Here is a 14965-nt window from a genome sequence, read left to right as displayed (position 1 = left end):
ACAATAAACTATTATTTGAAACACGTGTGTGAAACTTACTTGTCAAGCAAAATCCTCGCCACTTCGGCATGCGTTTGCACATTTAATTCGTCCTTTAGGTCATTCCAGCGTTGGAACTGATCACCCACGTATACTCTGCTTTTGTTCCATTTGGCTGAAACAATAGACCTATTCCTCTTCCTTGCAGAATCTGTTAATGATCGCTTTCTTCCTCGATTTGACTTGCTACTTTCCGACATCATTGTTTATGTTTACCGGGTTGAGCATGCGCAATAAGGGTTCCGATTAAGTTCAAACCTTGGGTTCACATGAATAAAGGCGGCAACATAATGAATTTTTACCATCCTTGACAAGAAATCAGCGAAATGTTATTTTAAAGTTTTAAACACCGAAATGCACAAAAAATTTAATATCTATGAATAAATTCTGTTACGTGTTACATATGCTACCGATTTCGGCGCAATTTAAACCAAACCATAATTTTTGATCAACTGACAGACAATATGCCTTTAACAGCTTTAAACTAAATTGAAAATATGTATTTCTTGCTTACAAGTAATGCTATATACCCTTTGGGTAGTGCTCCACAATTAATGGAGGAATATACAAGAAACTGAACTGAACTGAACTGTAATGCTAATTATAATACAACAAACTATTCACAGTTTCACAGTAACTTAGGGGGGTCTCATTGGGGGGTTCCGATCCTGGATCCCGCTTACTGTTTTGTTAGATTCCCGTATCCCGCTTACACTATGTGCGTAAGCAATTCTCATTTTTTTGTCATTTCCCGGGTCCCGCAAGACCTCATTTCCCGTTTTCCCGACACAATAATTTGACTTTCACGTTTCACGCCTACGAAAAATCGGCAATCTCGCATCACGCTTAGACCCCAATGAGACCACACTGAGCTTATACCTTTCTGTCTCCTATTGGAGGACAAGTTGTGATATTTGGTGCAGTATTTGATTCCTCTGTCATATTCAAAATACCAAATGATGAATTCTGGGTTATAAGTATAAGATTGTCCTCAATCTCCACATCATAGGCTCCTAGAACAGCTATCCAAACAGGGGACCAGTTATCTTCATTTACTTCTGTCTTTTCTTCCAAGTATACCTGTGTAAGAAAAAGGTTGATTGACATCTGACAGTTCACAAGATTTAAAATATCATTTCATTTTCCCCAAAAAAATTGATTCATAGATTTATACAGAAATTTTCATTGATCCAGAAAAAACATCAAGGAAGGGAGATCATTGTGATTTTTCCAAATATGATACATGTATATTGATAGGATTTGTGTGTATACAACACATGATCTTGGACTTAATTTCAGCAGGGTTGAGACGAAAAGTTTTAAACAACAAAACAATTTAAATATTTGTATGTTTTTTCGAATTTCGAGTTTGCATATCCATGTGGTATCTTTTGCCTCTCTTTGACAGGAAAACACAGAAAATTTAAAATCAAGGAAACAGCTTTCTACTGTCTACATCAGAAACTCACATCAAAATGTGCAGTGCTGTGTACTACATGTATTTGGATTCATTCATTTTTGTTGGTACCCATTTTCAAGGAATAAGGAGAAATATCATTTTTTTTGGCTTTTGTTGTTTAATTTGTCTGAATTCAAGACTAAAGAAAATTGTAAATGGTTTCATATTCAAATTTGTGGTGTTCCAGCTACTATGAAAATTAGTATCCAACAAAAATAATCAATCTGCAATAATACAAAATAAAAAACCAACTTACAATAATGGGTTCTGTTGGATCAGCCCCCAACAAAGATTCTCCATACTGAGTCAGGAATATAATTGGTGGATCAAACAAATCAGTGACATTGATAAAAAGATATTCAGTAGCATTTAGTGGTAGAATATCTGTCCCTGTCTGATTCTCAAGTAAAATGATAGGAATAATCTCTAAACCAGTACAATCTTCACATGGTGTGTAGAGCAGCCTGAAATAACAAAATTAAGGGGTTAATTGACAATTTTGGTCATATTGACTTATTTGTAGATCTTACGTACTTGGCTGAACAATATAGCTAATTGTTATTGTAATTCAATTATCTGACTTAACATTTTAGGTTTTTTTTAATTTATATGTTGCACCCAGTCCTAGTATAAATCATTTATGAAATGTATATTCTAATTTTATTTAGCTTTTCAAAAATACATACATTCCTTCTACTGTTAAAGTTGGAGTTCCCATATCATATGTGGCAGATGGATCTAGATAAAACAGAACTTTGTCACCTTCCTGATCAGTGGCCTTCAGAGGATATTGTAAGGTACCTGTTAAAAAAATATATGAAATGTATTTTTTTAAAATACAGAGATAGTAGCAGTATACAGTATGATAACTAAGATTGGAGGAGATACAAAGGTAATAATCACATTTGTGCCAAGTACTATTTTTCAAAAGTATCAATTCAAAGTTCTACATCAATCCTTAAAAACAATAAATTTGATAAAAAAAATAATAAAAGGTGACCACTTATCCCATTGAACAGGAACACTTCCTATATTCATTTCAACTCAGAATGGAGTGTACATTAACATAGTGCTGAATTTTAATAATGTGAATGTTCCATGAAAAATTGGACAATATCAGTTGTGAACTTTGAAATATCTGCTCAAACAAACAGGGATATTTCTACCAAAATTTTGGTTTTACACAGATTGAAAAGTTGGGATACAGAAGTAGAATATAAAAATAGCTCAAAAAGGCACATTGTTGGTGCAAACAGTTGTTTATATTTGTACGTCAATCAAGTTATAAGTGTGACTTAATAAATTAAAACTTTTACCTTCATCTTCAGAAAATGTTATATTTGTCGGACCATCAAGTTCTGGTGGTGTATTGACCAAGTCAATTAAAACCAATGTCCAGGAGAATAGCGTCTCATACATAAAGTAATCACTGATCTGTCCATCTGATGAGGACCAAGTGTTACACACCTAAAATTACACAAAAAAACATTTACAATACAAACCACTGAACTACACATCTGAAATGACAAAATAAAATAATACTAAGACACTTTTTTTGCAATGTCAGAGTTTAATTCTTGAAATGATTACTTTGTTTCCTAAGCACTATTGAATACAATACAATGCCTGTTATCAAACTGACTTTAAAAGATTAGATATATGAATTGGGTAACTAAATTTTCAATGCGTAAATAAATAAAAGCGGGGCAAGGGGATGTGGTCTGTGGCACCAGATAATGCAACGATAACATTGCACCAGACAAAATAGGGAATATTTTAACACTTTGTGGATCTATATTATTTTCAATAGCCTGCTCTCAAATTACCATCAATTAATATGTAATTTAACAAATTGAAGGTGTGTCATTGAACTCAGAATAATCAATCTAAGATATCCAAACATTGAATGACTTAATAATGACCTATAGATATTAATTTTAGAAACATTGTGTTGTTGGATTGCTGTACATTTACTGTGTATTCATTATCATTCATTGGATATCAATTTTGGTGGTTTTCTTGGGTAGAGGTAAATTAAATGTTCAACGAATAACAAATATTCTATAGGCATAACTATGCGGACTTCACCAAAACCATGAATTAAATTTTATATACACAAACATGTAAGTTGTTGTTTATCTTCGAAAACAAATGAATCCACAGCTAGTATATCACTAATTAAAATGATACCTTAATTCTGTGTGTACTGGAATGAGTAGGGTCCTGTACTTCTAGATCAGTTACACCATCTACACCCAAACAGGATCTGCTAGTTATCTCCCATTGTTGATTTCCTGTTTAAAATATGACGTGTTAAAAATATAATAATGAGGAATTGATGTGTCATGTCTAGTGGCTAATAGTCCATGCATGTATAAAATGATAACAATCTGTCTTTTGAATATCCTAGCTGCCTTGCACTGAATCAAGTGAACAAATTATCATAACAAGAGCTATGACCTTACTTTCTCTTTGGGAAGAAGCTGCAAATAATATTTTTTTAAAAGTGTTACACAAAGACATGTTTTGCTTACGTTTTATACTGAGAAATACTGTGAATAGCCCTTACATCCTTCAAATATTCAAAATATTTAGTAATTCTTTATTATAAAGTATAAATTCAGCAAATACCCCTAATAAAGAGACTTTTAATGAAAAATAAACTGCATACTTGGATTCCAATGTGTGATGATAATTTTCATTCCACTGTTTTTACCATCTTCTGTGTCATCATATTTCATAGTAATTGGTCCTGAGTAAGGTACATGTCCAACTGATGCAAGACCAAAAGTGAATTCACTTTTTATCCATCTGTAAAATGCAAAGAAAGGGAATATTTAACTCCCAATTTTGACATACACCAGTCAACATTAGAAAAGATGTTATTACTATTTTTAGTGTAGATTTTTTTTTTAATGAAACCCCTTTTATAAGATTGCGCCCACCAACAGTTTAAGAAACTTTAGCATATTATTTGTCTCCAAGTTTGACTCAATGTTTTATAGTAATAATTAAATACTTCTGATTCAAATATGTAGATTTATTTATTGTTGCTTGTGGAAAATTGATTTTGTGGTGTTAATAAATTTTTGCATTAAAATGTCAGTGTTAAAAAAAAAAGTTCTATACAAGGAGGTTTTATTCGTTGAACACCATAAGTCTGATTGAACAATTCCAACAATATCCAAAGACTCTACTTTGATAGTTTTGGTGCATACTTTGAAAATTTTACCCAGATAACTTTAGATCACTGACCTTCCATGCAGTAGTCTTTCCAGTTTATCTGTTGTGTTGTATGGGTTGACGATGTATGGTAGGAAACTGTCTGAGGCAGACGACAAATAGTTTTCTGTCAGCGTTGTGTTGTCCATTGGTTGTAATAACAAACTTTGTCCAGTAAGTATTCCAACTGAAAATAAACACTTTATGTATACATTTCACATTTATGGCTTTCCAGATCAAACCAGATTAATAAAAATTACTTTCATGAGAAATTACATTTGTGTTTAAAACAACCATGTTGAAAAGTATGGAAAACACTTAATAAATTTCATTCGTCAAATCGCTCAAAGTCAAATATTTGAAAGCCAATTTTTGCAAGGATGTATAAGAATTTAAACAGTAGTGAGTTGATAATTTTATTCATGTTTGATTAAATTGCAGAGCTTTATTTTCTATCGGATCATTTTTAGTGTCTACAATTTTCTAACATCAACTAAACATCATTGAGATGGTAGCCATCTCTGTGGGTCCCGCTGTAAGTATTGTGTGGCAAAAATTTGAATGGATAAGCTGATGTGAAGCACTTTTTTTAAGTTAACATAGCCTTGTTACGTGCTGAGATTGATTAACTATGTTTTTAAGTTGAAGTGTTATACTTGGCAATTTAATTAAACTGATATTCTTTTCCTTGTATCATTCAAACTTGCTCTTTCTATAGTTGTTTTCAAGATATTAGCCTATTTATTGCATTTTACCCTATTTTATCCAAAATGACCATTAAAAAATCACTTGTTTATTTTTTAACAAGCTGGTTGGGGTAAGTAAATCAAACTTACCATTAGGAGTTATAATTTCTATTTCATCTGCATGTGATGCATGTCTCTTTCTCCTTCTATAATTTTCACATGTACCGGTATCAGGTTTCATTTCTAATTTAATCCCATGATCCCCATCAATCAAAGGACATATGACAGATTTGCCATTAATTACAAGGACTGATGCTATCTGCAATGGTGTACACAACACTGCCTCATTACACACTTGTAGCATCATAAAGATTGTTCGTCCTGGCTCCATCTTAAAAGCATTGTTATCATCACTTAATCTTTCTGTTTCTGACAGAGAACTATCTTGTACAGGATTAAACTCTGACAGTCTTCTGACGTCTGCTGTATTTATTGTCAGCCAGCCATTTTGTATTTTGATGGTTCCAGAAGCATTATGTCCAATCCATGTGCATGGGAAAATATCATCTCTGAGTTCATCTGAACCCAAACACCAGTCTATGTAATGATAGAAAAACAAATTGTTCAACAATCATGACAGAATTTTTTATCTCACTTTTTTTGTCATGCATTTTATTCATTAAATTTTTCTAGCTATAGCTGGCCTTATACAGAGTAGCAAATTAACACTGTGAGAACTGATGATTATAGATAAAGCTTTTTATTCTTAATTTCTTTTTAAATTTGAGTAAATAAAGAACTTCTTTAATGAAATATTTCCATTTAATTTCTATTGTTTCGGAAACTAAAGGTTTAATAAACATAGAAATAAATCACCTGGAAACCCCTCCCCAGTTCTTTAAAATCTACTCAATAACACCAGGTTCTAACAAGAATAATTAACTTAAATTCAAAGTATCTGAAACCAGATGCTCTGCAGGGTGCAGCTTTATACGACCGCAAAGGTCGGATCATGAAGGGTTGGGGCAAGTATAGACACAACATTCAAGCTTGATACAGCTCTGAATTTGGATTGTGATTAAATAGTTGACACAGCAAACTTCACTGTTTCTGACACAGAATGAATGTGGTCCAATGAACTTAAAAATTATCTTTTTTTTTTGCTATTGAGCAATTCACTATGCTGTTGAATCCCCTCAAAAAAAAATATTTGTAGAAAAAATCTTTTTAATTTCTGAAATTAAAAAATAAATGAGGTATTGATTGAACTTTTTATAAAATTTCATAGAGATCAATTCACTTACAGTAAAGTTATTGTCCGGACACCAAATGTGTCTTTGGACGACGACATCATACGAACACAAAAAATGTTTGCGGTCGTATAAAAAGAATGTGTTCATAGTACATGGATGCCCCACTCGCACTATCATTTTTTTTTATGTTCAGTGGACCCTGAAATTGGGGTAAAAACTCTAATTTGGCATTAAAATTAGAAAGATCATATCATAGGTAACATGTTTACTAAGTTTTAAAATGATTGGACTTCAACAACAGACAAAGAAACGAACAAACTGATCCACAGACCAGAAAACATGCCCTGTACTATTATAAGTGGGGCATAAAAAAAATAATCAGCTCAGAATAAATAAAGATGGCCAGCTTATTTTAAGGATACAAAGTTCTGTATTGAAACTTACCATATCTATAAATAGACTGCTATATTGAAACTTACCATATCTATAAATAGACTGCTATATTGAAACTTACCATATCTATAAATAGATTGATCTGTTCCCACTGTGAAGGTCATTCCCATTGAAGAATCAAAAGTTGTCGTTCTGGAACCATTTGGATATACGTCTATACCATCAAAATCAGAAGAATCAGGAATAGTTACAATTACTCCATTAGCTGACGGTGGTTCTAGTAAAACTCTCACTCCTGTATCAAAATGCATTTATCAAAGTTGTACAAAAATCAAACATGTAAAAATGTTGTTGGTTTATAGTTGACCAGGCCTTGCGGTCATAAAACTTTAGAGTCTTTTTTTTTGTACTCGTACTCTAAAATCAACCAATCAAAATGCTGGATTTCATGTTTCGAGCATGATTTTTGTGCTCCGAGCACTGAGCAAAGTTTTATGACTTCAACCCCTGTGTTAGATTAATTATAGTAAGGTCGGTTTGATTGGGATATTGAGTTCATGCACGAGTGAACTCAGGTGGTTTAAAGTCATTCAAGCTATTGCAGTCAAAGTGTACAGTAGCATTTTGCCAAATAAATAGTATTATTAATTATATTAGGCCAAAATAAAAAGATTGTATGTTTGCCCAAACGCGACCGACCCAAAATAAACCCGCCGACTCAAATTCTTTTTTTGACGTTTTTTGGAAGAATTTTTTTTTTCGGATTTTTTTTTGGTCCGCTCCGTCATCGTACAAAACTTAATGTTTGTCGTCTTTGCGTTTGAAAGTAATTGTGAATAAGATTAAAAGAAAGCGTATAAGAGACGCAGTTAATCGATATTCGATGTTCTCTGTATTTATCTTCTGATTTAACGAACGTTAAGAAGTGAAACATGTGAAGTGGCACAGTTTTTTTACGCTGTAGTTGTTTGTACTACCAAACCCTTACCTATATGCTCAATGTTAATTTCATCGTGTTATCGAATATCTGATAAGAATATTCAGGTAGATTTGTTCAAAACCATGTGCAATCGAATATTTTCAATGTTATTCTGACAGGAAATGGATCCGGAAGTTGCGAATTTACAATCTTGCAAGAAGATTTTGTTTTTACTGAATAAAAAGGAATTATTTCTTGATAAATTGTTGTCTTTAATTATAATCTTCCTTTATCATGTAAATTAGATGTCCTTTTATTCAAATACTTCAAATTTACAAGTCTCATTAGACAGTCAGTACGTTGCTGTTTGGGAGAATTTGATAAAACTATAATTGCTCACAGAATCAGAAATATAATCTTAACTGAATGTAACTCCTTCTGAATAATTTATTGCAATATAAATATAAATCCCTTTTGACAAGAGAAATTTGACTTTTGTCAGAAATATTTTTTCACATGTGCAAAAGTAAAAACATGTTATGGACGCCATATTGGATTTTTATACAATTTGTGAGGAAGCCCCTAGAACCATGACCTAAAAATAAAGTCTTCAGAAAACGTTAACTTTATGCAATTTCATTTTATCAATAATGATTATTTTCAAAAATTTAAACTTGATTATTTAAAGAAATAAAATTATATAAATACGTTTTTAGGTTGGAGATTCTACAGAACATGCTTTGATCTATTTATAGCCAAATTAGTTTACCTGTGTGATAATGTAAAATATAAATTTGTTTTCAAAACATAAAAAAGACACAAACTAAGGATGGTAGATAATAATTCATATAAATATTTTAGGACATTTAATCTATTTTAATAGAAATAGGATTTAAAAACTGCAAACTAATTTAATCATTACATAATCAGCTTAAATTTTTTTTACACAAACATCGTGTTGATGGAACTGTTGAAAATCACTTCACAAATCCAACAGCCCTTTCACACAGTTAGCAATTGTCAGGGTTATAAACATCTCAGGAAACAAATCATATAGTAGACTAATTTATTTATAGAGGTTTTAAATTCATGGCTATTGGTTGTCTCTACAAAGGTTTGAAAGATATACTGTTTTAAGATCTTTTAATATTTTCATGCAAATTCGGATAAAAAAAAAAAAGAATTTGCCTACCTACCTACCCACACCCAGTCATCATGGGTCGGGTTTGGGCAAACTGAAATATTTTTAATTGTGGCCTTATTTATTTTCAGATTTGTAGATCACTAGTATGGGGAAACCAGTACATGTACAAGCTGATTAATACCTGTGTATTTATATGAACTTTCCACAATATTATACTCATATTTATAATAAAATGTGCACTTGTCTCTGCAAGTGGAATCTCCCATGTAAGAGTTATGGTTATTTGATAAATATTTTATGTTCCTTTGAGATTATGAATTAGAATTTAACAGGTATTATAAAACACAACACCTAAAATCTTACTTTAACATTGTCGAAGAACGTATGCAGACCTATAATTGTTTATTTCTGTGTTATTTGGTCCCTTGTTGAGAGTTGTCTCATTGGCAATCATACCACATTTTCCTTTTTATAGTTATCATAAAACACAACACAACTTTAACAATAACTAATTTGGTTCCATTTATTTTCCTGTTGTAACTTTTTCAAGTTGGATAGCAAACCAAACTTTATGTTTTTGATTATAAAATATGTTAATGATGAGATTTCTAATTGAATATCAGGCCACAACCTTCTGCCCACATAAAGTTTCAAAAATACTATACTGCTATGACTTCCTCCTTCAACTATTACCTGTCACATCAGTGTGTGTAGCTTCAAGTCCTGCACCATTCTTACATCGTACTGACACATAATAGGTCTTATTGTTCTGTAGAACTCCTCCAAAGCTGTTGTTACTGGCTATCTGATCCTCCCCCACTGATGTCCAGGGCTGTAGATCATCACCACCTACTGAGGTACCTATAGACCACCAATTTTCCTGTCAAGTATCAAAATAAGGTGAAAATTAAGTCAATAGTTTAAATATAAATATGAATATATATAAAAAAAGAAGATGTGGTATGATTGCCAATGAGACAACTGTCCACAAGAGACCAACATGACACCAACATTAACAACCATAGGTCACTGTACGGCCTTCAACAATTAGCAAAGACAATGCCGCATAGTCAGCTATAAAAGACCCTGATATGACAATGTAAAACCATTCAAACGAGAAAACTAACGGCCTTATTTGTATAAAAATGAACGAAAAACAAATATGTAACACATAAACAAATGACAACCACTGAATCACAGGCTTCTGACTTGGGACTGTCACATACATAAATGTTGCGGGGTTAAACATGTTAGTGGGATCCCCAACCCACCCCATAACCTGTTGTTCTGTAAACTTTTAATTTTCACCCCTTTTTTTCTCTAATCTTCAAAAAATTAACCTCTTTTTTCTCTAATCTTCAAAAACTTTGACCACACATTTCTCAAATTTTCATTTTTTTTGCCCGTTATTCCCTTATCTTCATTTTTTAAGGGCATTATATTCTCTAATAAATTTAACCCCATTCAAACCCTCATATATTATATAGATCAATATCACAAGAAGTACTAGAATGTTTGGAGACATCATTAAGGCCACCGTGGTCAATTTTAAAGTCTCTGTTGCAAACTTTACAAAAGGCATGTGACAATTCTAACGTTGATTTAGACAACCAGCTCCTGTACTAGACATCATTCTCCCATTTCTCTAAGTATTTGCACGAAGCAACGCACTTTTTTCTCTTAGGCGGTGACAGAACTATTTTGCAAGTGATAACTCGCCCATCATGATTCCAATCTTTATAAATTTAACACCCAAGCTAAAAAAAAACAACTCAAAATTTCGATTCTTTGATTGTTTACTATGCCGACATTAATCAACTGGTGAATGCGTGATCACTAAATTTTGATTGGATGAAATTTGTCAGACACGATTTGTCTCCCTTGGGAAAACTTTCAAAAGTTCAAAATCGGGAACAAAAATATTTTTCGTGTAAATTTTACTAAAATCGTGTTTTTTGGCTATTTTCACGATCACGATTGTGTAATCGGGACAGAGGGTCAAAATCGTGTAGTACACGTCTAAATCGTGAAAGTTGGCAGGTATGAAATTGTGTAAAAAGTCTTTAAAGGGCAATAACTCCTTAAGGGGTCAATTGACAATTTTGGTCAAATTGACTTAATTGAAGATCTTACTTTGCTGAACATTATTGCTGTTTACAGTTTATTTCTATCTATAATTATATTCAAGATAACAAGATTCAAGAACAAAAACAGCAAAATTTCCTTAAAATTATCAATTCAGGGGCAGCAACCCAACAACAGGTTGTCTGATTCATCTGAAAATTTCAGGGCAGATAGATCTTGACCTGATAAACAATATTACCCAACGTCAGATTTGCTCTAAATGCTTTGGTTTTTGAGTTATAAGCCAAAAACTGCATTTGACCCCTATGTTCTATTTTTAGCAATGGCGACCATGTTTGTTGATAGATCATAACTTCGGATACAATTTACAAACTAGATACTCTAAGGAACATTCAGTTAAAGTTTGGAAGTATTTGGCCCAGTAGTTTCAGAGGAGAAGATTTTTGTAAAAGATTACTAAGATTTACGAAAAATGGTTAAAAATTGACTATAAAGGGCTATAACTCCTAAAGGGGTCAACTGACCATTTCCGTCATGTTGACTTATTTGTAAATCTTACTTTGCTGAACATTATTGCTGTTAACAGTTTATCTCTATCTATAATAATATTCAAGATAATAACCAAAAACAGCAAAATTTCCTTAAAATTACCAATTCAGGGGCAGCAACCCAACAACAGGTTGTATGATTCATCTGAAAATTTCAGGGCAGATAGATCTTGACCTGATAAACAATATTATCCCATGTCAGATTTGCTCTAAATGCTTTGGTTTTTGAGTTATACTAGAACACACCCGTGATATCACGGGTTCGTGACTGAATTAAAGTATATAACTATGCGCAAGCCTTATTTTAGTATTAGTATTGTCATCTGATAAAGTCGTGCCGATTATAAGATACACAGTTTTCTCTGCTTTCAAGTCTTTCTGTTTGAACCCGTCGAACTGAAACAATAATATTAATTATTTGGAAAACAAAAGGTCATGGAATGGAGTATTTTTTAATCAACAGCATTGTCCTATATAAGTTAAAAATAAAGTTGAATTCTTTGCTTCGCTGTTTTACGTCATGCCCACTAACAAATTGAAAACTGTACCTATACGCCTTATTTTTAGTCCAGATTTTTAGTATTCGTATTGTTATCTTAGAAAGTCTTATTGATTAAAATACTACAATAGGTAACAATTTGACAATTTAGTAGTGTCAACCCTGTGGTTATGACCCGTGTATATAGCATATTAATCCTGAATACAACGTTTGGTGGTGCGCCTGTCAGATGCGGAACGTACAGATAAGGAAATAGGTAACAGGTGAATATACTATTGGTATCGGTAGCGGACTCGACCCGGAACTTCTTAATTATTGGCAATATTAATTACGTGGAAAACAAAAGGGCCTGGAGTGGTGTAATTTTTAATCTACACCTTTGTACTATATTAGTTATATATAAAGTTGAATTCTGTGATTTGTCGTTTTTACGTGATGACGGCTGACAAATTGGACCTCGTAATTTTAGTATTATAGAAGCCAAAAACTGCATTTGACCCCTATGTTCTATTTTTAGCAATGGCGACCATGTTTGTTGATATATCAAAACTTCGGATACAATTTATAAATAAGATACCCTAAGGAACATTCAGTTAAAGTTTGAAAGTATTTGGCCCAGTAGTTTCAGAGGAGAAGATTCTTGAAATAGTTTACGACGACAGACGACGGACGACGACGGACGCCAAGTGATGGCATAAGCTCACTTGTCCCTTCGGGACAGGTGAGCTAAAAACGAACTATAAAAATCAGTTGAAAATTAAAGGCTTAACTCATCAGATGGACAAAAATACAAGTGGATGTGGCCGGGTACTTGTACATCAGACAACAAAAAGACACTAGAAACAGATCTGAGAGTACACACAGTTATCTGACAGCTAGTTCAAAGCCATTAACAACTAATAAAACAAAATCATGCATCTAAGACTAAACTATCAATTTATACTTTCTTTGAAATTATTAGAATCTGTCCTGCTCCTCTCTATGATGTGGACATTGCAGCAATATTCAGAACAGCACCAATAGAAATATTTGTTAAAATATGACCATTTCCAGCATTTTATGAAATTGTTTTGTACTTTTCCCGCATATGAATGGTATGCCATAAATAAGTTGTTTATTGCTTAATTGCATATTATGTTAAAAAAAATGTGTTAATTCCAGCTATTTGTGTTTAAATTATGGTAAAACTTGTTGATTGCAAAACTATGATTTTTTTTGAAAGATAAGTCTCTTGGGATTTTTTTAGGAATTTATGAAATGTAATTTTATAATGGATGGACTGTGCAATACTTAGTGCGTACATAAAGAGTTCACATCATTCTAAAACAGGTCTCACCTGATCTGATCATTAAACTAACCGTAAAAGAATGAAATAATTTTGATTTCAAAGGTCAAGTAGAGAAAAATGTTGTCATAGACCCTAAACGACAAAAACATTTTACTCACCACAATTTGACTTTCTTCATCAATACATCTCCAAAATGCTTTGATTGTACTATTTGATGACTGGAAGCTGACAGGAGTTAGTTCCCCTTGTTTGATATCAATATACATTGGGGTCATCTGATCAAGGTGGAACCATGGTAACGTATCATCAATATAAAACACAGATGAGGATGCTTCAGCTGACTTTCCAGAACTTAAGACGGCTTTTACTAGAAACACAAGAAAAATATGGTCTTAGAAATATAGTACAAAATCATCATTCACACACTAGGTTTGTAACATTTGTTTTGATTGGAAGACACCAAAAATATCAGGGAATAAATACAATGATTGACGGTTCGAAATTATGCAAGCATGCATAGCAGTGTTTACTTTCGTTTGTGTTAGAATAGAGGTATTGAAGTGAAGGTTACAAATAACCATCTACTTGCTCCTCTCAAATATTGTCAGTTAACTCAATTTGTGATCATCAATGCATATAAATTTTCAAATACACCACTATTATATAATTTTAACAAATATCATTCTTATTCCTTCATTTTAGCTGTTTTTTACCCATGGCAAGATGATAGTGTCCATAAACTTTCCAAACATAAATTGCCTGTTTTCTCATTACAAAATAAGCTTATATAGTACCTACAGATGAAGACAAAAGAAAATGCTAGAAACTGTGTGTTACTATATGCTAAAAGCATGAAAAAAACCCATGCATAATCCAAATCATTTATACTTTGCAATTGGTGGATAGATTTTGTCTCACTGTCAATCATACCACATCTCCTTATCATTTCATAGTCTATGTGTTACAAAGTCTATATACATATAAAATACCTGTTAAAAAGTAAGAAATAGATGTGTTGACCAACTGTCCTGTGGTATTCTCCTCCCTCTTAGCAGGCAGGCTTAGATCTGTCAACGTAAAGTTTAACAGTTTCTGTTCTGTTGGATTACATGTGGTTTCACAAGTATATGGAGCACAGGGGCTATAACATGGTATACAGGGATCCAGTACTTCCTGATAAGATACCACATCTGTCATCAACTGGTCAGATCTGAAATAAAAAAATGCTGGTTACATCAATCTCCCGATATAATGGAATTTTATGTGACTGTCATACAAGAGAGAGGTTTAGCTAGCTATAAAACCAGGTTTAATCCACCATTTTCTACATAATAAATTGTTTGTACCAAGTTAGGAATATGACAGTTGTTATCAATTCGTTTGATCTATTTGAGCTTTTGATTTTGCCATTTGATTACGGACTTTCCATT

The 14965-nt window shown here is 32.6% G+C and overlaps 1 protein-coding gene across 1 annotated transcript in view; it reads right to left on the bottom strand.

Moving 5' to 3' along the window:
- The window catches only part of LOC139501577 (uncharacterized), a 62074-nt gene that overhangs the window by 19218 nt on the left and 27891 nt on the right, over positions 1-14965 (bottom strand). The window contains exons 26-37 of the mRNA XM_071290694.1: positions 14525-14745; positions 13694-13902; positions 9809-9995; positions 7174-7347; positions 5557-6003; positions 4754-4907; positions 4170-4309; positions 3689-3792; positions 2815-2965; positions 2185-2299; positions 1755-1962; positions 919-1119 (exon numbers count right to left, since the gene is read on the bottom strand). Coding sequence (XP_071146795.1) covers positions 919-1119; positions 1755-1962; positions 2185-2299; positions 2815-2965; positions 3689-3792; positions 4170-4309; positions 4754-4907; positions 5557-6003; positions 7174-7347; positions 9809-9995; positions 13694-13902; positions 14525-14745 — 2311 coding nt within the window. The remainder of the gene's footprint in view (positions 1-918; positions 1120-1754; positions 1963-2184; positions 2300-2814; positions 2966-3688; positions 3793-4169; positions 4310-4753; positions 4908-5556; positions 6004-7173; positions 7348-9808; positions 9996-13693; positions 13903-14524; positions 14746-14965) is intronic.

This window comes from Mytilus edulis, chromosome 13 (genome assembly GCF_963676685.1).
Source record: "Mytilus edulis chromosome 13, xbMytEdul2.2, whole genome shotgun sequence".
Taxonomy (NCBI): domain Eukaryota; kingdom Metazoa; phylum Mollusca; class Bivalvia; order Mytilida; family Mytilidae; genus Mytilus; species Mytilus edulis.
The sequence above is the reverse complement of the archived record's forward strand: the minus strand, read 5'-3'. Positions and strand labels throughout refer to the sequence as shown.